Source organism: Penicillium riverlandense (genome assembly GCF_028828495.1).
Source record: "Penicillium riverlandense strain IBT 135883 chromosome Unknown utg000001l_segment0_segment0, whole genome shotgun sequence".
In the NCBI taxonomy this organism is placed as follows: Eukaryota; Fungi; Ascomycota; class Eurotiomycetes; order Eurotiales; family Aspergillaceae; genus Penicillium; species Penicillium riverlandense.
Window position 1 is genome coordinate 49,290 of NW_026643194.1, and position 23,714 is coordinate 73,003.

Sequence of the window (23,714 nt, forward strand, 5' to 3'; positions counted from 1 at the left end):
CCACCTGTGTTCCAAATGCCCATTTGCCTTCAATCTCTTGTGCGTGACTAACTAATAGAAATATTGCAAATGATGTCAACACAAGAGGTAATCGAGAAATGACTGCCATGGCTATTTCGAATAAAGACCGAGAGAAATCCAGGGAAGGTGTGTCAACTCCAAATTGATCATTAAGACCTTAACAGCAGTTTTGCTTGCGGAGGAGCTTTATAAAATTTCGTTACTATGGAACATGGTAATAGCCTAAATAAGGTGTGTTTGTTTTTTTCCCCGAAAAACATTATTTTCCCGAAAGATCATTGTTCTTGAGCACTAGCGTTCTCAGGTGAAGCAACCGTAGTAACCGTAATTGTGTTGCTTTGTCGCATCCTTCCACCTCGGCTCATCGCCCTTGACCCCAGTCGGCAGTGATCGACGGTAGGAATACATAGAGCTTGAGCGGGGTAAGTGAACCACGAATATCGGGCATGTTGTTCGGGTTATTAAGTAGTTAAAAAACACGGGCCATTATTATTAAGATAGAGTCTCCACTTATGGACGTGTACTTGGCATGATAAATTTCTACCAAAGATTGAAAATGAGCTAAAACTCATGCTCCGGACTCGTCCTAGGCCTTCTATTAGGCCCATTGCTTTGTATTCGATTTATGGGCAATATAACGGTCTCAACACTTACTTGAGGACATCGATTACTAGCGCCTTGTCGGCCAGAACATAACTGAATAGCAGCGATACGTGTCGGTGTTAAAGAGAAATCGTCTTATTTTGATCCGCTAGAGGTGCCAAGGATATCAAATCAAATACCCGATGCGGAACTGTCCATCACTTGAAGGCATTATTGACATATCAGCTAAAGCCCCCCAACAACCTACCAACAAGGAACGGGAAATTCCAGTAGCGCTTAAACCGACGATCTCCAGGATTGAATCATACCTCAGTATTATTTGGTTAGTTGATTATCCGTTCTACATATTCTCTGTCTCTTAGTTGTCCTTATTCAAGTGAACTATTCGTCTCGTCAGGTTCTAGACAGTTAGTAATTAACGTCCTTCATATACAGGATCCTCATTGCCGGCTTTCGCTTTTTAAAGAAATTAAAATTCTAGTCGACATTGAGGCTCTTGCGTAAATTAACAAGCTTGTCCGATTTCGCTGGGAAATTGCGAAGAGCATCTGCCCTAACTTACCAGCTCAATGTGCCTTTCTTCGATGTCCATGGAGCTCTTCTCACCGTCAGTCCCTTGTGCCGGGGGATACTCCACTTGCGCGCTGGGATCTTCTCGGTAAAAAGATGTGAAATTTTGAGGACGGCTCAGCCCCTTTAAAGCCCTAAGGGCGGAAATCGGACCAACATCCACGAAAAATGAATGAGAGATAAGATCGTTAAGTGCACAAATACTCACTGCTCCTAGTTTGGTTGGGATGGCTGTTTGTCGAGATATATGATAATATCGGAGGCTTCTCAATGGGACTCTTTCTAGGGTGTCGTCTTCTCTTCAGCCTAGGTAAGTACGCATTGGTGAAGATCAGCGCACCAGGGGTTGGGAGGAACCCTGTATTCTAACGTGAGGGAAATATATATATACCTGAGTGATCCTCATGCATATGACCTTCGAAAGTAGCAATCAGGAGATGGTTTCAATAGAGCCATCCCAACTAAGAAATTCGAGGCCGAGCCTACCCCACGCCTCATTTTGCCCCCACGAATGTCTTCTAATCACGTTTCAAGTCCACACACCTTACAGGACGCCACACACTAACTTCCTCCGGCATTTGGGCCTGTCGGACTCAATGACTGCTTTTTTTGGAGACCAGCAGGGCGATTATGAGAGATCAAGTCAAATTAATGCTACTCGTAAACGGGAACTGGCATAGCTTAATAAACCTTGGCCCGTGCAGAGATGTGCGGCAATGGTTGTTCGATTTACAAACCATACATTCGGCATTCAAGCGCCTTACTGATTCCTGCATAGCACATAATAACGCCAACATAATGTCATTTCTTACACCATTTTGATTCAAATTGGCCCGCCCTATCAGATCCTCTCGTATCGATCAGAACCTTTTTCAGAGGGGCTTCTTCATCCAGATGCTCGCCAAGAAAGACGTTCTAGGTCAGTTCTTCGCGTTGACCACCAAGGCCTCTCCATACATGCTGATATCATACCCATGCTCTGCTAAATACGCTTTGAACCGGGCATCTTCTGTCTCCAACTCACGGGACATGTCTGGAATGAGGAACCATGCAATGAGACCACCAACAACTGTAAATGCGGATCCGATCAAAAAGACCGCCTGTTGGCCTTTTTGAACAGAATCAAAGGAGTCTTGAATTGGCGTGAAGACCTGTGTCCCGATCGATGCGCCCGCTTTGCCGACTGCCGCTGCAAAGCCCAGAAAATGGCCACGGAGGGGTGTTGGGAACGACTCAGCGGCACACAAAAAGGTGGCGACGCCGGGTCCCATTTCTCCAAGAGCATTGAAGATGCCGTACATGACCACAAAGAGAGGAAACACGGTCTGGATGGGTTTGAGAGCGCCTCCCAGGATAAACCCCCACACTGCCCACATCATAAAGCCGAGGGTCATGGTCTGCTTGCGGCCAATACGGTCCATGAGAAGACCTCCGACTAAACAACCAGGGAGGTAAAAGCAATTGATGACAGTCTGTAAAACTCGGTTGTTAGCGTCCCAGCCTCATCCTTGCACACTGAGTGTACTGACCCCATACCCAATGTTTTGCACCGTGCTATTGTTCGTTGCCAATTGAGAGATAATGGTCGACGAAAATATGCCAAACGGATACGTCACAAAGTCATAACAAAACCAGGCGAGCGCTGCAGTTCCTGATGTTTAGTCCTGAAAACGGGATATACAGAGAGGGCTCACGAACAGGTTCCCAACATAGGCTTCCAATACCGCTTGAGGACCAACCAATATGGATACTGTGATTTCATCGCATGTTTCCGATACTGGGTCGAGTTGATCATCCGTAGACGAAAGAAACACACAGCGATTGGCAACTGTCCCCGTTAGTGCGCTGGGGATCGCTAGCTCCCGGGATCCAAACTTACCACCATCCCGAGTCCAAAAGTGATCCGCCAGACCCCCTCCGAATTTTCCTGGCCGTAACAGGCAAGCACAATGAGCGCAACCAACCCTGCTACGACGAAGCCCTGGGTGACTGTTAGCCATTTCCATAACGCCGGGGCTCTTCAAAAGACTCATGTACCAGATCTACGGCAAAGTCGGTGGTCGCGGCGACCAGAAATCCGCGCCTTTTGCGCAGTTGAGATGTCTCATCGGCGGCCTCTGTGGCACTCGTGGCACACACCGGGTACTCGCCGCCCGCACCAAAGCCAGCTACTCCGCGGGCCACGATCATCATCCAAAACATTCTAGGCTCAGAGGATCAGCTCCCGCTCCCTGAGGGACCCTGACACACATACCCCAGCTGTGAGGTGCCATGAGCCGCGGTGGCCAACACGACACCCAGAATCAAGAAGACCGTGGCAGCCACCACGCCCGCGCGACGGCCCACACGGTCAATGAGTGCACCGAAAAACAGCATCCCGAAGATCTCGCCAATGAGATAGGAGTTGGACAGACGCGACGTGATCGTGCTGGACATGCCGTCCTTGTAACTACCGCTCCGATACTCGTTAGTGACGGGTCTGACCGGGGTCAAAAACCAGAGCGGTGGATTGAGTGTACTGACAGCACGGCTAAAACAGGCTCCATGTACCCAACTATCACCACATTAGCATCGACTAACACTCAAGAAAGATGGAAACTCACTGATCTCGGCGTTGTATCCATCGCTAAACAGCGCCAGTCCCGACACGACGACATTGAGGATACCAGACTGACGGTTCTGCACCGGATCGCGCTGCTCAACTGCCCATTCCTCATCCGCGGGCTCTTCTTTGGGCTTCTTCATATGCATGATCGAGTCATCGGGTGATGCCGCCATGGTACTGAGATCGAGGACAAAAGTTTTCGCACACGAGGAATCCAACCTCTCGGACTGGACCGGTCGCGGTCATTTGTAGGCTAAGCACGCAGTGGCAACGTCGTGATGCCGAGCATGTCTGGCGGCCGCCGCCATCCAATGATGCTAGACCAGAGACGCACGAGATCGCTGTGTGTAGCCGACCGGGGGAAATGCGCGATCACCAGCGACGGCCTAACCGGACTAGGAAAGCCCAAGCTCCCAGAGTCTCAGGTCCGCCAGGAACATTAAGTTTTGATACTTGGGGCCCCATGGGTGGGGCCGACGGGGCCGCCCTGGTGCCAATGGTTCAGCCCATGTGTTCCGCTGACTGGCTTACGGTAGGCTTCCCGAGCGCACGGCCTCCGAGCCATGTGTGGTCCTGAAGAGCCGCCGTCGGTGCGAAGCGCGACATTGGCGAGACCCTTCGGCTGGGCCCGGGCGACACGGGCCGAATATAAAATGTAATGTCGTCGAGTTGGATGAGAGCTTGGAACACGCTCGATCCCTGGACTTTGCATTTGTGTCGCTTTGTGCCGTTCGTCATGGACAACTTCTACTTCGCTCTGACCCCGGAACAGCTGCAGAGCTTTCAGGAACGGGGCTACCTCATGGTCCGCAGCTTCTTCAACGGGGAGGAAGCAGCACGACTGCGGCAATGGGCTCAGGAAGTCCATGACCTTCCACGCACGGCGGACGTGCCGTGGATGCCTTATGAGGTAGGCCGACACCCGTGGAGCAAGAGATCACGCTCATCACATGCCACAAACAGGAAGTCAACGCGGAGGGCAAGCGTGTGCTGTGTCGGACGGAGAACTTTGCCAACTCTCACGCCGGGTTTGACAGCATCCTGAGGGGCCAGCGCGCCACAAGTGTGCTGCAGCAGCTGGCCGGCGAGGAGATGCTGCTCTTCAAAGAAAAGATCAACTACAAGCTGGCGGGCAGCGGTGCGATCCCGTGCCCCTAAAACTTGTGAACCCACGCTCACTGGTAGACCAGGAGGGTTTGATCCGCATATCGATGCCAACGCCTATACGCACGTTAAGAACATCAAGCACCTGACCATCCTGGCGGCGGTCGACGATATGGGTCCGAGCAATGGCGGATTGGAGGTGGTGGACGGCAGCCACCGGATGGAGGTTCCTCTGGGAGCAGATCGATGCATTGAGCCCGCCTGGGTCCAGCGACACGCGTGGACCCCCTGTGATCTACAGTCTGGTAGGTGACCATCAGGCCGACATGTCGGATGAAATGCTGACCGGCAGTAGGCGACATTCTCGTGTTTGGATCCTACCTGGCGCATCGGAGTGGCGCCAACACCAGCACTACGGATCGCAAGGCTATCTATGCGACGTACAACTGCGCCGCCGAGGGCAATCTGCACGATCAATATTATGCGGATCGGCGGCAGCTGTGGCCGGCGACCCATATGAGAAAGGACGGCGAGTCGTATGAGGAGGGCCGGGTGCGCTACGCGTTTGGCTCCCCCATGCTATCGGTGGATAAGCAACCAGCGGCCGCGGTGTAACGGTATGGAATCTGGCGCATGTATTGTTAGCATCTGTAGTCCTAGTTCCTGTATGCTCCCACGAGAAGGAGAACAAAAAAAAAAAAGGTGGACGTAAATAGAAAACGCAGATGAATATCCGGGAATGAGACCATTGAGAGTTCAACTCATCACACAGTGGGTGGAGACTGGCACCGGCGCCTGCTCCGATCCCATCAATAAACACCGAAAATAGTAAAATGCGTTGACCCATGGATGCGGGGACCTGATCATACCTTGCTTGCTTTAAAAGTCCATCCGTCTCTCCCTTCCGCCTCGCCCTCACCACACTTTGCTGCCTGTACTCCCTTCCCGTCCATTCCACGGCCTTTCTCTCTGCCTTTCGGTAACGCCCGTGATCATGGATGTGCAGTCGCCCGCCGCCGTCGCCGAGGCTCTGCTCGGCGCTCTGGAACAGTATGGGCAGGGGGACTACATCGGCGAATCGATCAACCAGTTGGAGCATTCGCTCCAAGCCGCCCACCAGGCGCGCACGGCCGGTATGTGTCTCCCTTCTCTCCGAAGCGGAGCGCCTCAGTCCTGACGGTCGTAGGTGCCCGCGACGAGCTGGTGATTGCCGCTCTGCTGCACGATATTGGCCAGATCATCCCGCTGGAGGCCACGAAAGAGGTGCGGATGAACCTCCGCAACAGCGCGGAGAACGTCGGCCGGGTCGGCCACGAGGCGATTGGGGCTGAGTACCTCCACTCGGTGGGATTCAGCGAGACCGTGTGTCGCTTGGTCAACAGCCATGTGGCGGCCAAACGGTGAGTCGCGTCTCAAGCCGGTTGCGCGCATCGCTCATAGGCACAGATATCTCACCGCGATCGATCGCGCCTATTATGATTCCTTGTCGACAGCATCACAAAAGTCCTTGGCCTTTCAGGGCGGACCGTTTCAGGGCGATGAGCTGTGCGCGTTCGACCGGGATCCGCTGCGGGACGAGATGGTTGCCCTGCGCCGGTGGGACGACGCGGCCAAGCTGGTGGGCGTCGAAGCAACCACGCCGCGTGCACGGTCCTACCTCGACACGATCGTCACGCATCTGAGCCAGGGCCGGGCGTAGAGGGCTGGGATCAGGAATTGTAAGATAAGATTCCTCAGGCGGATGGGGCAAACGAGGGTGGAGATAGGAGGATGAAAAGATATATATTCCCCTGGGCAGGTATCTTCCTGTGCGATCAAAGATATAGATCTCAAACTGTTGGAAATAACTAGCTTCTTGTCTTACTAAAACAGCAATATTTTCCCGCTCTGTTAATCGTGCTCGTATTGCCGCCGTTATCTCTCCATCTTTCTCCCCGCAAATCTCTCTCCTGCTTTTCCCCCCTCCTCCATGATCCCGCCCATGATCCCCCAATCCACCGCCCGGGTGCGCACAAAAACGGGGTGTTTCCCATGTGAGATCAAAACATCCCTCGACAGCGATCAGCCGATGCTGACTGACGCAGGTCGCCAACGCCGAAAGAAGTGCGACGAAACGCGTCCGCGATGCCGAGCCTGCACGCGCAACGAGCTCGGCTGCCAGTGGCCCTCGGGAAACGAACAGCGGGACGGACGACGAGCCCAGAGATGTCGGATCAGCGCCGTGTCAGACCTGCGATTATCACCCCTGGTCCCCCTGCCGGCCCCATTCCAGCTACAAGAGCACGGCTATCTGTACCGGTACTACGCCTCCACTCTAGTCCCTCGTCTGGTACGGAAAAATTCACTGGCACGGTTTTTGGACCAAACACACTTCTTACGTCTGGCTTGGGAGTTTCCTCCACTGATGGGGGCCATGATATCGATTGCTGGCATGCAGCTGGCTTCCTCTTCGCGCTGGGCAATTCAGTGCGCCATTGAGAGCTACATATATACCATATCCGGCCTTCAGAAAACGATTGCCCAGCTCAGAAATCCGGAGACGAACGATGGTCTGTTAGCGACGGTGATTTCCCTGTCCGTGTTCGAGGTATGTCATGGTCAGGGCAGAGTGGAACATGCGCGTCGCTAACATCGCTACAGAGCTGTCGGCGAGATGCGGTGCCCAATACCACGCCGCATGTCATGGCCTCGGGGACGCTGTTGGCCCTCCGTCGTCCACGCGGAGGCAATTGCCCCCAAACAGCGGCCGTCTTCGACCGCATTTGCATTGAATCGTTTGTGTATCACGCCTCGTTAATGATGATTTTTGATCCCTCGCTGGATGCACTGTCGAGGTTTCGGGATCAACAGGACTTGACGCAGTATTTTCCGGACCATCCCGATCTGGGCGTCTCTGTCTCCACACAGCCCATTCTGCATGCGCCCTACCGGTTTTTTGTACTCATTGCCGACGCTACCAAGCTTGCTCGCCTGTCTCGACCTCTGGAAAGGGGCGAACGGCAAAAGTGGAGGCACCTGCAGGACGAACTCAGGCAGTGTGTCCCAATTATGCGAACCGAGGACGAGCAGTCCAGCACACTCTACTGCCTTGGTTTGCAAGTGCTACTCCTCAAAAAGAATCCAGGGATATCGCTGCGCGAGATGAATCGACAGATGAGCATTTGTTTGGAACGAGGACTGGAGGCGATGGCCCTGGCGGATGCAGAGCGCTATTTCACCAGTTTCCTTTTATGGCCATTGGCTATACTGGGATCGATTGCGGTGTTTTCGAACGAAAACCAAACGGTGCAGGATCTCCTCTCTCTACTGATCAACACCCGACCAGGGGGGCAAGCGACCTGGGTACAGAGACGGCTACAGACAATTTGGACCACGACACGTAGCCCTGACAGTGAAAGCAGAGAGGAGCAAAGGCTTCTTGGTCTCCAGTTGTTACTAGACGGAAACTGAAAATTCACAGTGGACATAGATAGGATATCGAATTGTTCCTCTCTGTTCACAGAGCATCACGCGTTGAGAAAGCCCTCCACTACCTTTGTAGCGCTGAACAACTGCTTATCCTTGAGCTCGTGCCCAATAGATTTGGCATAGAAAGCTGCGCTTTCCAAGGAAGATGGCTCATCTTGCATTGACCATAGATATTTCAACAGCCTGCTCTTGCTTACGCCAGCTAATACCCTACCTCGCTTATCCTCCGCCAAGCTACCACTCCAAGGCTGTCTATTATTTCCTAGTTATCATGTGTGGCGTTCTTGGTTTTGCTTTCTACTACTATTCAACATCAACAAACAATCCCCCAATAACAACATCGGTAGGGGGTATATGTATTATAGTCACCAAGGCAGCTGTTAGTGCCTTACATACAATACAGTTGGAAGCTATCACCAAGGTTTTAAGTGACTAGCATGCGGCTCATATTTGACCAAGCGGCAATTTGAGTTAGGCTTTTGGTCTGTGTCATGCCTTTTTGTTCAATATGCTACTCGATTCATGGCTCTTGCACACTCAGCGGGTGCCTTTATTTCGTTGATGGTTGTACTCTAAAGCGTGCGCTGAACAGGTATGCGTGGCTATAATTAGACCGCATTTAGCCATCTGCTAAAACTAAAATATTTGCTCCCAGTCAGAAAACAGCAAATTGGCGTTTGGTTTCAGTTAGCGCGAGGATAAGAATCGGGGCGGCTTCGTGTTTCGGAGCGCCGATCTTAGTCTTCTTGACTTGGCAATTACACCTATCATCGTCGACTACAAATTACACTACCCGCCCGTGACTGCATAATAAATACGCGCCTATGCAACACAGCCGCCGAGGCTCATTGAGCGGCCTGGATCCTGGCATACACATTTCAGCCAGGGCCATAAATGCAGGCTCTCTTTCCCATGGCTCCTTGTGTTCATGGTTCAATTTTCTCTCGATATTGCAAACCTCTACTTCGTTTGCTGTAGAGTAAGTCTCTATTAATACTAGAATTGTCGGGTTGACGAAGCCTACTTTGGCATTTATCAGAGTGCCCCACAATGCCAACTCGATACTCTGGCGCTCCTATGGTCCGGGGACCCGACAACTGGTCCCAATCCGCAAAGGAAGACGATGACACCCAAAATACGGAAAAGAGTGATGCTACCACCCGCCATAGCAGTCGGCCCCTTTGGACGCCTTTCTTCTTGCGTCGTCCAGTCATTGTGGTGTTTCTACTAGCCTTCTTTGCCATCTTGTGCTCGCTTGTGGCCTTATTTGTCTACTCTGTGCGTCAGCATAGTAGCCTAGGGATAAAAACTCCAGGACCAAAATATTATTACTTATGGACCTACGGTCCAACTGCCGGTATGTATTATTTATAGTGGTTTAAGTCTATTTTATATCCGGTCCTCTGACAAGTGTTCCACAGTGTTCACGATCCTGAGCGCGGCTTGGACGCAGGTAGAATATCGCGCTGCCCAATTGATGCCGTGGGTTTTGATGTCCCGCGGCCCAACGCCCGCATCCGAAAGCATTTTCCTCGACTATCTCTCAAATTGGAATATTGAATCGTTGTTCAGATCTGTTAAACAAAAACATTATTTGGTTTCCCTTGGTATTGTGGGCTCGTTGCTTTTGAACGCAGTGACTGTGTTCTCCACCAGCCTATTCGAGCTTACTGCCGTCTCAATAACTCAGGCAACAAATCTCACTGTGACCCACGAATTCAACGCATCGAGTTGGAATCCTATTTACAACGACGGCCGGCCAGTCGCCGCCTGTCTGGGATTTATCAAGCAAAATATGAGCCGACCAATTGGTATCCACGACCCTTACGTGTATCCGCCTTTCAAAAGCTCCAATATTGATCCTACCGACAACTATACCATAGCTGTGGACCACAAATACCTAGCTGAATTGGATATCTTTGAGCCGACCCTTGAATGCTCACCCGCGACAGTCAACTGGAACCCCAAGCAGCCTATTGGCGCTCCCACCACGCTTATCTCCGAAGATGGATGTTCAGTAACGACCTATGATACATACAGTGGCATTGTGGCCTATGTTGCCGGATGTGGAGGCCAGATTCTTACGGGATATTGGGGCAAAGCAGCCAACGTTTCCTGGAATGTTGATTGGCGCTTATGGGTAGTATTTGCTCAAAATAAAGTTGAGCCTGACCAAACTCAGAAGGGACGGACAAGAAAGGAAGTCAAAGCAATCATGTGCAAACCGGGCTATGTCTTGTCTCGAGGTTCCGTGGCAACGTGGAGAACCTCCGGGCAAAGTGCCATATCCACCTCCATACACCCGTACAACCTGACGACGAACGCCATTTCGAACGTGACAGGTGGGAAGCTTATTTATGCGGCTTCTCGGTCCCTCTGGATTGGATCATCGGGTGAAGATACGTATCTTTATACTTCTCGCTATACGATTGAACAATTGTGGGACTCCATTGATCTCTTTATCGCGGCAGTCAAGGATCCATGGAGCTGCCTTATGCGGATGGTCGCCAAAGACTCACTGCTAGTTCCTGGTGCACACAACATTGAAGGCACTGAACAAGTGATTGAGCAAAGACTGTTTGTTCGCCCTCTCTCGTTCTGGTCGATGGCTATTCTGATGGGGCTTCTCATCACGGGTACAGCTCTTCTGCTATGTTTCTATGCCCCCGTTTCCGTATGCCCACGAGACACTGGTTCGATCGGAGGACTGGCCACCGTTTTTGCAAGAAGTCCAGAGTTCATGTCCGCGTCTCAGAACTTTCAGTCTAAGTCAAAGTCACGAACAGCGATTTCAACCTTGCGACAGACTCGGTATATTTCGCAAACAACGAATACCGGAGAATTTAGGATTCTTCCGTGCAATGATGCGGCTAGTTTGTCAAAGACTAAATCTTCCGAGACTTCTGAACTGGTCTGGTGGCGTCCACTTTCGTCAAGTTTGTTTATTCGGTTTCCCCTTATCGCTATTCCACTTGGGGTCATTGTCGCGCTGGAAGTCATCTACCACATTTCAGAGAGCTCCCACGGTATCAAACCGGTTGGAAACAAGTCACCATATGTTCACTATGTCTGGGCCTACCTTCCCGCAATCATCATGTTCGCCATCCGTTGTTTATTTCAGTCCCTTGAGTTTGGAGCACGAGTTTTTCAACCATATTCTCTTCTACGGCAGGGATCAGCTCCTTCAGAGACGAGCATCTTTGAAAATCAGCTCCGCAAGGTCTCTATTTACGCAGTCTATGACACCCTTCGCAAAAGACAATGGGCCATGGCAACAGCAAGCCTCTCATTACTATTTGGGGCTGTCACACCCATTGTCGTCTCTGGTCTCTACACCACCAGTAGTTCCATGCTTACTTCTCCCTGTAATCTCACACAGGTGACAAGGTGGAACCTTGGAGACCCTTCCAACAGCGAAACGTCATACTGGACTCGTGATACCCGTGACCCCTGGTCGGCCCCTATCGCAGGCATGGTCATTCAATCAAACCTTTCCTACCCTCAGTGGACCTACAAAAATCTTGCTTTCCCTCAGTTTACTATCGCAAATATCCATGATATGCCTTTGCGTGGGGTTGTTCAGGCGCGTCTGCCGGCTTTGCGTGCGCGACTCAACTGTCGTGAGCTCAAGAACAGCAGCTGCACCTGGCGAGATTATTTATCTCCCAATGAATTAACAGTTTACCGGGATATTTGGGACTGCGATCCAACCCCTGAGTGCTCTAATGACGTTCTATCCGCTTCGTGTGCGCCCCCTGACCAGGAAAACCCTGCACCGAGAGGATACGGCTTCTCCTCCGGACTCGGTTATTCTTATCCTTGGCTCCCATCATATTGTTCTAGTCATCGCATGCTATGGAGCAACTGCTATCGAGACCCCAGATACAATACCTCCGAAAACCACCATGTGGTAGACTGTAATGCGACAATGGAAGAGGTTGATGTTGACGTCCGGCTGCAGGTGTCGTCTTTCTCCTTCGATCCGGACTTTGAACCTACGGTCGTAAAGGGATCAGCCAGGCCTATTACTACGGCGAAGAACTTGTTTATCGGATTTGGCAACATGTTTAACTTCTTGATTGATGTATTGCCTTTAGGGGGGCAATCTCCGAGTGACACTGGCGATTCCACCATGACACAAGCTTTAATATATGGAATTCATGGTGTCCCTGCGGAGGAGCTCAGTGATCCATCGAGGCTCATATCCCGTGTCAACGAGGTCTTCGGTATTGTCACGGCGCAGGCTTTGAACAGCTACGGTCACGAATCCTTTGAAAAGCCCCTCAATCGATCATGGGTAATGTCACCAATGACTTCGAAGGAACCGGTTTACGAAGCGCTGTTCCATTATAGGCGGGATTATCTTGTTCAAAACGAGCTCTCAATGCGCATTCTCGAAGGACTCATGGGGGCTATGGTCCTGTGTGCTGTGGTTACTCTGGCATTCATGCGGACAAAACGAGTCTTACCTACCAATCCATGTAGTATCGCAGGCGTGGCGAGTTTGCTGTACGGGTCCCGGATTTTGGGGACCGAGTTCATACCCACAGAAGCGGAATGGTGTGACGACGACGAGCTGAAGAGGCGGGGGGTGTTTGAAGGCCGGAAGTTCTCGATGGGTTGGTGGACGACAAGCGGAAAATCCTTAGATGAAAGTGGGTTTTGCGCGGCGGATACGATAACCAAAGCCTCGAGTCTTGCACGCTGGTCTAGCAACAGTGATACGGAAGGCGACATCGAGGCTCATGCTGATGCTGAGCAAATCGCGCGACAGGGGAGAAGATTCGGCATTGACTTTGATTGTAACGAAGACGGACAGCGTCTGGTCTGATGGTGAGGAAGTTACATAACCTTAATGGATACGAGAATAATTCAAAGCTTTTACATATCGGCTCCTTCCAATTCATATAGACGGGAGACATATCCCGGCCATCCGGGAGAAACAAAAGCGCCCGGCTTTAGTCAAATAACTAATCCCGCCTCCTGTGTAATAATATATCATAATTCATGACAAACAGGATTGCCTCATCCCCACATTTCCAATTGGGATTTTCGGGTGGAGCAGCGCCGAGCCAAGCAGCGGCCACCGATGGCTTCCGTTTCGGCAGCCCGAACCACTGCACCGATGCCGACCCAGTGGCAATCCCTACCCGTCTCGGTAATGCTTGGAAGCAATTATGGAGAAGGATGTTCTCCGTGGGATGAAGGCTCTAGTCTTTTTCGTTACCCACACATTTAATAATTGTCAGTCTTCTTCCCTTTCTTTCTCCGTCCCTCTCACATCATCTACGACTTCTCCAGGGCTCTTGCCTCAAACTGTTCCAGCCTGCCGCGCTGAATGGGACCCATGATGTCACCGTCAGAGGAGCTTCGGACTGGCGAACTACAGCAGGACGCCGAGAAAGGCCGCGACTCCTGTCGGAAAAACTCCACACTGGTGCTGTCGGAGGAACAGGCCATCACTACGGCACGGGGCAACCCCGGCGATGCGCTACCCATCCTTATCACATATGCCTCTGATGACCGGGACAACCCCCGCAACTGGCCGAAATGGAGGAAGTGGTATATAACATGCATCGTCAGCATGCTTAATGTTTTCACGTGTGTTGTTGCCCCATCTCCTTGCAAGGTATTTTATGAAGTAACCCATGATACAGGACCTGGTGCGCAGGAGGTATATCCTCTGGTGCGATGGGGATACAGCAGGAGTTCGGGGTCTCTTCGGAGGTCACGACGTTATGCCTGTCTCTGTACGTGCTGGGCTATGCGATTGGCCCCGTACTCCTCGCTCCGCTCTCGGAGTATTTTGGGCGCCAACCGGTCTACGTCGTGTCATGGTTCTGCCTGTTCATCTTTCAGCTTCCAATCGCTTTGGCTCCTAACATCGGCACCATTCTCGTGTGTCGGTTCATCGCCGGCTGTGCGGGGGGCGCACCTCTGACCAATACCGGTGGAAGTATCAGCGACTTGTGGGAGAGAAATGAGAGTGGTGGGCCCATGGCCGTGTATGGGCTGAGTTCCACGTTTGGTCCACCGATGGCCCTCGTGGTAACTGGCTACATTGGGCTCAATGCTGGCTGGCGAATGATCTTTTGGGTTCTCATGGCAATGACGGGAGGCATTTGGATCTTGCTGGTCCTCACTGTGCCAGAGACGCGACACTCGATCATTCTACAGAAGAAGGCCCGACGTGCACGCAAGCAAATGCAAAAGGAAAATTTGCGATCCGCTGAATCAACTACGGATATGCATGCTAGCAAAAATAAGGGCTTGCACCAGCTATTTGCCATCACTCTCACGCGACCATTCCGCTTCCTTTTCTCGGAACCCATCACAACCTTCTCGGCCATATACAACGGTTTCCTCTATGGCCTCGTGTATCTCTTCAACGAGGCCATCCCTCTGGTTTTTGGGCCTCCCAAGGGGCACTCATTCAACACAGGTCAGCAGGGTCTCGTTTTTCTGGGCATGGCCATTGGCCCTTTGATCGCCTTCTGCCTCTACCCGCTTCAGGAGAGATATTATCTTCGTCGCGTCAGCGAAAACGAGGGAAAAGGTGTCCCCGAAGCTCGAATGTGGATGGCCCGTGGAGGCGCTATCCTCATTCCAATCAGTCTTTTCTGGTTTGGTTGGACTAGCTATCGCTCCGTTCACTGGATTGTGCCTATTATTGCGTCGTCACTATTTGGTGCCGGGATCTATATTGTTATTCTGAGTATTCTCAACTATGTTGTTGACAGCTACCAGACCTACTCCGCTTCCGCGCTGGCTGGTGTGATCCTAGTTCGCAATATTGTCGGCGCCGGCTTTCCCTTGTTTGCTGCGCAGATGTACGAGAAGCTGGATTACGAGTGGGCATCTAGTCTGCTCGGATTTATTTCCATTCTGTTGGTGCCCATTCCATTCATCTTCTTCTATAAGGGCAAGGCTATTCGACTGCGAAGTCCGTGGGCGCGCGAGCATTTTGACCAGAGTGAAGACAATCCGCATTAAATAGCAACCTCCGACGGGGATTATTTTCCATCCAGTCATACTAGACTGTGAATAGGAGATCTGATTTATTGAATACCATAGAATATAAAATTGTTTGATCCTATTTGTCTAGGATCTCGAAATGTAGGTGGCCTGCAAGCGGGCTTGCAAGTGCTCACCAGCTGTCAGTCGATATTTGTCAAAATAGAGATTACGAACACCGCCACCATGTCCGACAATTACATCTTTGTCCTTTTCTTGCTTCTGATCTCTGTAAGCTGTCACGATTTTGCTGGGTACCGGTACAAGAGGTGTGCTGCTGACGGGCTGGCAAAAGAACGCGATGCTATAGCGATCCTGCGGTTTGTCATTCTGGCCGCGATTCTCTTCCAGAGGAAAGACAACCCGATGAACCGTTGACTTTAGAAGTCCATCCGTCCAGTAACTCAGCATATCCCCAATGTTAACAAGGATTGGTGGGAAAGGAAAATCGACCTCCCCATCGGGATACACTGGAACTGGTGCCCATTCGTTTTCTGGGGTGAGAATTTCCAACCCCGGCTGACCAGGACGCTGGAAAAGCAGTGTCACGCTACCGTAGTCTGAATGCGCTCCTGCTCGGATATCCTTATCTGGTTGGTAAGAGGAAACCGCCGCTGGGTAATAGAGCAATCGCACTGAATTCCCAGTAGGGCCTTCTGTTGGATCATGCCTAGAAGTGAAAAAGTCTTCTTGCATCTGAACGTCGTGCTCAGTTAATCTAGTTTTCCGGATAGACCAGTGCAGTGTTTACCTCGAGACCAAGTGCCAGAAGCCTTAGGATCTGGCCGCAGATTCGATTGCAGAGGTCTGTGAAATGCGCGATCTGCGACTCGTTGGTTACCAGGCACGGAGGTAGCTGTTGCTGGGCTTTCCCATCTTTAAATTCCCCAATGTTCATCGCCCTGGCCAGTAAAATGGAATATTAGCCAATGCGACCGGTCATCAAATATTTTATGAGACTAACTCTTTAAAATCCCCACGCTATAGACGTTGGTCAGCTTTAAAAATGGGAGTAATAATGCCGATTTTGAGAACCTACCTCATGGCGCTCGGGGTCCAGTGTCTCTACATTCATTCCAATCCATCCTCGATTCTAATCATGGCAAGTCAGGTCAGCAGTGTTGCGTATTGTGAAAAAAAGTCTTGGAAAGCAGCCGGAATAGCTCTCACATTTGGCCCCCTGCGATAGAGAGACTTCTCTTCAACTGAAAGTTTGAAAAACTCCTTGGACTGAATATATGTCAGCGTGGAATTCTAGTTTGAGGGATGAGTGAAGAATAAACGCTGTCAACTATTTGACGGTAGTCATGTCACGTCAAGAGTCCAAGCCAAGGGATGCTTAGTTCAGGGGAGGTGAAAAAACTGCAAGTTTTCCAGGACATACTAGAGCGAATGCCTGGTCAACATCGGCATCTGTAAAGGCCGTAGCTCTGCTGTCGATGTAAAAAAAGCCATACTTGATTGTAGCATCAAGTATCTCTTTTCCCACCCCAGCATCATTGGACTTTGAGATGTCGATCAAAGGCAGCTCAATAGGATCTGTCACAGAGTTGATTGCCATGTTGATTTCTGTCAAGAAGCGAGGACTTGTTGATCGAAGGACAGCCCGACACGCACACAGCCAACGGATATGCCACAAAGCCGTCGAAGCGTTTTAGCACGACGGAGGGCTCGGAGAGAGATTCCTAAGTTGGTCTTAATACCGGAACGGAAAGGCGCCGGATCACGCCGCAGGCCGACTTTGACACCTCTCCCCAGTTGGGAGAGCAGTTATTGAAATATTCCGCAGAGATGAATGATATTCAGGTATAGTGCTATGAGTCGACGACCGATTTGCACGACAGATAGTGCTGGTGCGTCTGAGTTGCCAGACTTCGCCTTATCTTATCGGTCCTCGCTGGGTCTCGGCGGCCTCCGTTCCAATCATTGATAACCCCCGCATTTGTCGCGGGAATCCGCGTTTCCCGTCACGCCGGCTTGTGGGGATCCCGGCTGTACCAGACCGAAGGAGCATAGCTCCAAGGCTTGATGACGATACGAATGGAAGGACTTACTGGATCTGTGGGTACTTTTATGCGCGATGCACTTTATGCGGCATTTGACCAGCCCGCCATCCTGGACGCGGGGTCCAGACTAGTGGCCAGGTTCCCATAGTCTAATTATCATTATCGTGACAAGGCGGAACTCAGCACCTGGAACGCCACATATCCCCGGACTCGAAGCCAGAATGGCTTGTGGATCGGAGTCCCCCGTGGGTCCGGCGGATCACGTGTGATTTGAGGCGATATTAAAGACAGCGCTTGCTCCGTGGTTTGGAACACTGTGACGACCTAAACCGTATTTCCCCGATGATCATGGATCGAATATTGAACGAAGATGTAGAGAAGCAGCCTGGAGGCGAGAAGGCATTATTCGAGGACGAGACGGGCGCGGTCCCAGCGTCGAGCTTTGAATACGGCGATTCGACATATGCGAAACTTCAACGGTTGGGCGGGAAGTTCAAGGTCGAGCAGCGAGGCATTGAGCGTGTCCCTGAGGATGAGAGAACAGACAGTTCTTACTGGAACATTGGATCCATGGTGCTTCCTTCCCACTCCAGCCATTTTCCGATGCCTTTCGTTCTAATAATTCTGATGTAGTGGCTCGCCGCAAATATGGTTGTTCCATCGTTCACCATTGGAGTTTTAGCCAAGCCAGTGTTCAATGTCAACTTTGTGGATGGCACGCTTGTCATTATATTTTTCAACTTGATTGCCGTCATGACGGTATGCTTTTTTTCTACATTCGGAGCGGCCTTTGGGCTACGGCAAATGGTCCTGTCGAGGTTTTGGTTCGGTTGGTGGGGTGTGAAGCTGAGTAGGTCTTATGAATGATTTAACTGGAGAACGCAGCTAATACTTTCTGAATTTAGTCGCGCTATTCAATGTGTTGGCTTGTATCGGCTGGGCCGCTGCCAACATCATTGTGGGGGCACAGTTGATCAACGCCGTGAATCCCAATGTACCAGGTTTTGCCGGAATCTTGATAATCGCCTTCTGCACACTTATCATTGTCTTCTTCGGATACAAAGTGGTACATGCATACGAATACTGGAGCTGGATACCCACATTTATCATTTTCCTGGTGGTTATCGGTGTGTTCGCTCATTCTGGGGACTTCAGGAACATTCCACTGGAAAGCGGTCTCGCAGAACTGGGACAAGTACTGTCTTATGGATCTACGGTGTTTGGGTTTGGCACTGGCTATACCAGCTATGCGGCAGACTACACAGTATATCAACCAAGCAACCGCCCGCGGCGCAAAGTCTTTCTCGCAACATGGCTAGGAATTTACCCCACGCTTCTATTTACAGAGCTGCTAGGACTGGCCCTTGTCACAAGCACGGGACAGAACGGTGGTCACAATCCATATCAACAAGGCTATAATGAATCTGGAGTTGGGGGTCTATTGGGTGCTCTTCTTTTCCCCAGGTTGGGCGGATTTGGCAAGTTTTGCGTTGTTATACTTGCACTATCAATTGTTGCGAACAACTGCCCAAATATCTACTCAGTCTCTCTTACCCTCATGGTGATGGGACGGTGGACTCGCCATGTCCCCCGTTTCGTCTGGACAGTGGTTGCGACCGGTGTTTACATCGCCATTGCCATACCCGGCTATAGCCACTTCGAAGCTGTCCTAGAAAACTTCATGAACTTCATCGGATATTGGCTTGCCATATATGAAGGTGTTGCGCTCACTGAGCACTTTGTGTTTCGGCGAGGCTTTTCGGGCTACCACCCCGAGGATTATGATCAGCGTGAAAAGTTGCCACCGGGAATTGCGGCTCTCCTTGCCTTCTGCTGTGGAATTGTCGGGATGGTAACTGGAATGAGTCAAACCTGGTACATTGGACCGATTGCCAAAACAGCAGGAGCGACCTCTAGAGGAGGCGATGTCGGCTTCGAGCTGGGATTTGCGTTTGCAGCTGTTTCTTATGCGATTCTGCGCACGATCGAGTTGCGGGTTTTCAAACGCTAAATAGGGTCAAGGGTAAAGGCAACATTCGCAATTTTTGTATCACATGTCAATAAATACCTACTGAGATTTGGGGTTTTGAAGTTAGTCCCGGGCGTGCAGCTGGTCTCGCTGTTTGAGGTCGACGCGAAGAAGTTTGATGATGGAGTCAGCGTGGTAAACATATTTTTTAACAAAAGGATATATAACGCATAGATACAACAAATTGACTCATATAAAGCTATTCTGACTTCTGTGCTTTTGTCCTTGCTGCTGTTTGGTTGGGTGGCTGGGGGGGGGGTTGGCGGGGGCGTTCGATTATACCAATTTAAACCTTTCAAATTAAGCCTATAGAAGTCCAAACCGAAACATTCTGAGTGACAGTTGAGTTGAAACCATTCCCACCACACTAGCTAGTTCTACTGAGGGAAGCCTCGTTCCAAAAGGCGGTTTCCAAATTGCAGAAAGTAATAGTCAGCATACACAAGTCCGGTGTTGTTCGATCGGTCTAGAGCATATTCGTTGTTATCAATCGTTGCATTCATCAAGATTGAGTCCCAATGGCCTGGAGAAACAGTGATGTTCCCATCCGATCCAACGGTCAATTTAGCGGGGTCATGTGAGAGGGACAGTTCAATGGTTTCTTTCACAATCTTCATCGCATTTTTCAAATACGGTGAATGCCCTTGGAGTGTCTCATGGAGCAGTAGGAGGCCATTTGCAGCCACGAGGCCAGCTGAGGTGTCGCGAGGTGGTACGACACCGTTGACGGTGGGAGCGTCAAAGTCCCATAGAGGGACGTAGGGATGCGTATGAGCAGACTTGGACAGCTGCGTAATAAAGTAATCTGCAAGCCCCCTGGCCGTCTGAAGAAAGGCCGCATCTTTTGTCCACCGATATGTTTGCGTATAGCCAAGAATTCCCCACGCCTGACCTCTGGGTACAAGTTAGCCCTGAAGGATCTATATATGATAAAAAGCCCAGAAACTCATACCTAGTCCAGGTTGACCAATCTTTATATCCTTGAACAGTCTCCTGAAATTTGATTTTGTTGGTTTGTGGATCAATGTCACAGCAATGAAATGTCGAGTAATCTTTTCTAACAATATCCTGCTGAACTGTGTGCGCATGTGCTGTCGCGATATCAATCAAAGTCTGATTTGCAGTATAGTTTCCTATATAAAATAGCAGGTCCATGTCTGTAGGGTCAGAACCTAAACACGTAGCGTAGTATCTTTGGTATATGACGGGACTTACTACACATGCTGTCAATGATGATCAAAAAGTTGGTCTCCTGATCAGTAATGTTTTGTCTCTTGGTGACAAGGGTATCCCAGCTGCGCACAGCGTTGACCCTCTTGTCAAAACGAGTAGCTAGGCTGTGAGCCGCTGTAATGAGAAAGTCCAGACTTTCTCGGTTTCCCGTCAACTCCCAGTCTTTTTGGAGAGCTGGCATCAACATGAACCCTAAGTCGTGGGTGTCCGTTCGAAATGCTTCGCGGTGCAGAGGATTGCCCCAGTGACGGGATAGATTGAGGAGCTGCGCACGTACCATTGATGGATCAAGGCCATTCGCACTCAAATGATTTGGGAACTTGATGCTTCGTTCCAACAGCTCATACAAGGATCCTGGGAAAAAGCCACTCGTCCATGAAGAGATATCACTAAGAACATACTTCCCGACATTAGATCCAGTGCCGGGAACATAATTCGGATAGTTAGAAGGGACCTTCGTTAATCAGTATATTAGCTCCCGTTGTGATCAAGGCACTCTTACCTGCTCCGCAAACTCGACTGCGGTTCGCCATATCTTGCCTGTAGTGGTCTCGGAGTACAATGGCGCAAGATCCCCTGTGCTCTCCTCGTGCCGTCTTAAGTTTGACAGTGGTGATGCGGCCAAGACGGTGGAACAGCCAAAAACCAAACTGGGCCAGATCACTCGCATTTTGAAGGGTTTACTTCAAACTCTCTAGTAGATTTTGAAGTGTTTTTATAAGGAAGTTTGAGCGGTCATGAATTATTATATCCATGGGATAAGTGGGCGGGGTCTGCGGGGGTGCCAGGTGCCGGTAAATGGTTACATCGCAACGTTGTCTAAGAGAAAGTGTAGGGTCGAATTGACCCGCCTACCGAGCCACCCTCCAAAATCAATATATGAGAATTAACCGAGTTTAGTTTAGAAGCCTCTAAGCGTTTCAATTGTCCTCGGTAAATTCACCTATGTATACCAGTCAATCAATGATTCAATAATAGCAGGTGTGATGAACCATTCATCAGTATCTTCACTTTTTGATAGCCACTGGCTACATGTTACCCATCACAGTTAAAAAAAAATGTCTTGGTGGTTCAGATAATCATCATGATACACCAAATATTGACCGACAGGGTGATCTCTGACTATGAATTAGTAGCCTTAGTTATGCTCTCGTGAATAATTCGACCTGGTATACGCATGAATCTACATTCCACTCATTACAGAGAGCACAACCAGTGGAACTTCGTAAGCTTCTTTTGGCTAGCGTTGTGGTTGAGACCAGCTTTCACCACAATCATAGAACATGCCTCCACGTGATTTGAGTGAAAGGCTTTGTGTCTAACGTATAAACAATCAAGGTAGCCCAGCCTGCAGCATGACTCTTAAGCCGACACGCAGTATTGGTATTCAAGCCAGAGATTGGAGCATTCAGCATCCAAGCCAGAATTCCACTGGCGAAGTTGAGAGAAAGTGATACCCTCCTCCTTTGCAACCTTATCACAATAATCGCCAGACTGTACCGTGTAGTACTTCTGGCATGGGGATGCGGCGTAGGGATACACAGATGCAGCCGGTGCACTGCTCCCTGTCGAAGGATCGGGGCTTGTTGTTGTTGTTGGGCTTGGAGTCTCAGTGGGCGGCGGTGTGGCCGGGACGGTCTCGGTGGGCGACGGTGCAGGAGAGCTTGTGCTGGTCGGGGAGGGTCCGGTGCTGAACCCACCACTCGAGCCGGTCAAAGAACCGATCGTGCTTGCATCACAGCCAGTCCCGCCAAGAGACCATCCTAAGAGTCGGTTCGTGAGGTCAGAGACATAACAGGCCGTTGCACCCCCCTGGCCCAGATTTCCTGACGCAGCCAAAGATCCCGAGTTATAAATGCGAGCGGCCTGGTAATATTGTGTTGCTCCACTGCCCGTCGCCTGTGCGAGGCACTGCTTGAGACCATCACCGCTGGGTGTCCCCGCAGTGCCATCGTGGATCATTTGATAGATTCGGGACTTCGGGCATGGGTTCATTCCGACGTTTTTGCCGTTGACAATCTTGATGCAAGTGCCGGTGCCATCATGACTTTGCATCAGACCAGGGTTGGTCACACCATTCGCCGTGGTTGGGACTCTTACGCATCCGTTGCTCTCTTGCATCACAATCGCAAAAATGAACCGGGTGTCAACGCCAGTCTGCTCACCAACCTCTGCGATTGCCTGCTTCAGTTCGGCTATTTCGGTAGGCGAATTGTTAGCATAGCCCCATTGTCTACATGAGGTCTGCATGGTTCCCATGTTCTCTTGGAACCTAAGCGTGAATATTAGTCCTGATACTGCGTATAATTCTTGTTTAAGAACCTACATTTCGTCAAAGGTTTTCCACTGGTCTAACGCCGGCCATCCGTCGGAGGTTTCCCCATTGCCACCGAAGATGGTGTACGAGTTAGCGCTTTCCCGCGTAGTCAGAGAAGGAGTGACATTGTCCCGTCGAGACAGAAACGACTGGATGGGGGCTCCCGAAATGAGTGTTGGGAGGCTGCCAGCAGCCAAAATCTGTTTCCCGATTAGGCAAGAATCGGACCAGGGTTCGAGTCGAACTGCCTTACCAAAGGAGTGAAGAACATCGTAACAAGTGAACGAAAGGGAGCGCCCAGCACCTAGTAGAAAGAATGTGTCTCGTTTGCCGCCTGGAGACGGGGGTCTCTTCCGTGTTTTATGTCCCTGGGTCCGACACGGCCTTCTCCTGTCCATTGCTTTCATACAAAGTTTTCTTTCTTCGAGACCGACGCTCTTTGTGGACCCTCCGAGTGCAAGGTACAGCTACGGGGATGGCACCCCGGTCCAATAACGGTCGACACCAAAGCATCGGGCTACGAATGTGAAACGCAAGAGGCACACGGTCCCCGCATCCACAGGAACCGATGTGCGACTTGCGCGGGGCAGCGAATGTTTGGCGGTTTCAGCCGGATCCACTGGGATCACCGGGAGTCCCGAACAGCTGAAGCAGGCCGCCACCTGGCCGGGCTGATTGGGTCTATCGGGCAGCGGAGTCCACTCCTCGACAAAGTCTCAGCACAGATGCCACGTCCAATGGGTG

General features: G+C 50.8%; 10 protein-coding genes across 10 annotated transcripts; 6 read left to right on the forward strand and 4 right to left on the reverse strand.

The window, feature by feature from the left end:
• Positions 1 to 2,114: 2,114 nt before the first annotated feature.
• N7474_000018 (uncharacterized protein) lies at positions 2,115 to 3,972 on the reverse strand (the record flags this gene model as incomplete). Its single annotated transcript, XM_057191433.1, has 8 exons — positions 2,115 to 2,666; positions 2,724 to 2,836; positions 2,893 to 3,022; positions 3,074 to 3,175; positions 3,232 to 3,397; positions 3,449 to 3,673; positions 3,718 to 3,748; positions 3,798 to 3,972. The coding sequence occupies 8 exons, from the start codon at positions 3,970 to 3,972 to the stop codon at positions 2,115 to 2,117; spliced, it is 1,494 nt and encodes a 497-aa protein (XP_057056386.1).
• A 563-nt stretch (positions 3,973 to 4,535) lies between these two features.
• N7474_000019 (phytanoyl-CoA dioxygenase family protein) lies at positions 4,536 to 5,518 on the forward strand (the record flags this gene model as incomplete). Its single annotated transcript, XM_057191434.1, has 4 exons — positions 4,536 to 4,709; positions 4,778 to 4,937; positions 4,993 to 5,193; positions 5,256 to 5,518. The coding sequence occupies 4 exons, from the start codon at positions 4,536 to 4,538 to the stop codon at positions 5,516 to 5,518; spliced, it is 798 nt and encodes a 265-aa protein (XP_057056387.1).
• Positions 5,519 to 5,897: 379 nt separating this feature from the next.
• Positions 5,898 to 6,602, forward strand: N7474_000020 (HD domain-containing protein; the record flags this gene model as incomplete). The annotated part of the gene is made up of 3 exons (XM_057191435.1): positions 5,898 to 6,036; positions 6,090 to 6,303; positions 6,350 to 6,602. 3 exons carry the CDS (start codon positions 5,898 to 5,900, stop codon positions 6,600 to 6,602), a joined length of 606 nt encoding a protein of 201 aa, XP_057056388.1.
• Positions 6,603 to 6,884: 282 nt separating this feature from the next.
• Positions 6,885 to 8,353, forward strand: N7474_000021 (Zn(II)2Cys6 transcription factor; the record flags this gene model as incomplete). Its single annotated transcript, XM_057191436.1, has 2 exons — positions 6,885 to 7,490; positions 7,544 to 8,353. 2 exons carry the CDS (start codon positions 6,885 to 6,887, stop codon positions 8,351 to 8,353), a joined length of 1,416 nt encoding a protein of 471 aa, XP_057056389.1.
• A 1,068-nt stretch (positions 8,354 to 9,421) lies between these two features.
• N7474_000022 (DUF3433 domain-containing protein) lies at positions 9,422 to 13,202 on the forward strand (the record flags this gene model as incomplete). Its single annotated transcript, XM_057191437.1, has 2 exons — positions 9,422 to 9,728; positions 9,793 to 13,202. The coding sequence occupies 2 exons, from the start codon at positions 9,422 to 9,424 to the stop codon at positions 13,200 to 13,202; spliced, it is 3,717 nt and encodes a 1,238-aa protein (XP_057056390.1).
• Positions 13,203 to 13,721: 519 nt separating this feature from the next.
• On the forward strand, positions 13,722 to 15,364 carry N7474_000023 (MFS transporter; the record flags this gene model as incomplete). The annotated part of the gene is made up of 2 exons (XM_057191438.1): positions 13,722 to 13,972; positions 14,029 to 15,364. The coding sequence occupies 2 exons, from the start codon at positions 13,722 to 13,724 to the stop codon at positions 15,362 to 15,364; spliced, it is 1,587 nt and encodes a 528-aa protein (XP_057056391.1).
• A 108-nt stretch (positions 15,365 to 15,472) lies between these two features.
• On the reverse strand, positions 15,473 to 16,946 carry N7474_000024 (uncharacterized protein; the record flags this gene model as incomplete). The annotated part of the gene is made up of 6 exons (XM_057191439.1): positions 15,473 to 16,081; positions 16,137 to 16,287; positions 16,350 to 16,366; positions 16,425 to 16,478; positions 16,556 to 16,615; positions 16,770 to 16,946. 6 exons carry the CDS (start codon positions 16,944 to 16,946, stop codon positions 15,473 to 15,475), a joined length of 1,068 nt encoding a protein of 355 aa, XP_057056392.1.
• A 793-nt stretch (positions 16,947 to 17,739) lies between these two features.
• N7474_000025 (cytosine permease) lies at positions 17,740 to 19,402 on the forward strand (the record flags this gene model as incomplete). The annotated part of the gene is made up of 3 exons (XM_057191440.1): positions 17,740 to 17,964; positions 18,025 to 18,241; positions 18,297 to 19,402. The coding sequence occupies 3 exons, from the start codon at positions 17,740 to 17,742 to the stop codon at positions 19,400 to 19,402; spliced, it is 1,548 nt and encodes a 515-aa protein (XP_057056393.1).
• A 395-nt stretch (positions 19,403 to 19,797) lies between these two features.
• Positions 19,798 to 21,323, reverse strand: N7474_000026 (uncharacterized protein; the record flags this gene model as incomplete). The annotated part of the gene is made up of 4 exons (XM_057191441.1): positions 19,798 to 20,314; positions 20,373 to 20,577; positions 20,639 to 21,107; positions 21,156 to 21,323. 4 exons carry the CDS (start codon positions 21,321 to 21,323, stop codon positions 19,798 to 19,800), a joined length of 1,359 nt encoding a protein of 452 aa, XP_057056394.1.
• Positions 21,324 to 22,015: 692 nt separating this feature from the next.
• Positions 22,016 to 23,241, reverse strand: N7474_000027 (LysM peptidoglycan-binding domain-containing protein; the record flags this gene model as incomplete). The annotated part of the gene is made up of 3 exons (XM_057191442.1): positions 22,016 to 22,925; positions 22,980 to 23,170; positions 23,224 to 23,241. The coding sequence occupies 3 exons, from the start codon at positions 23,239 to 23,241 to the stop codon at positions 22,016 to 22,018; spliced, it is 1,119 nt and encodes a 372-aa protein (XP_057056395.1).
• Between the last annotated feature and the right edge of the window lie 473 nt (positions 23,242 to 23,714).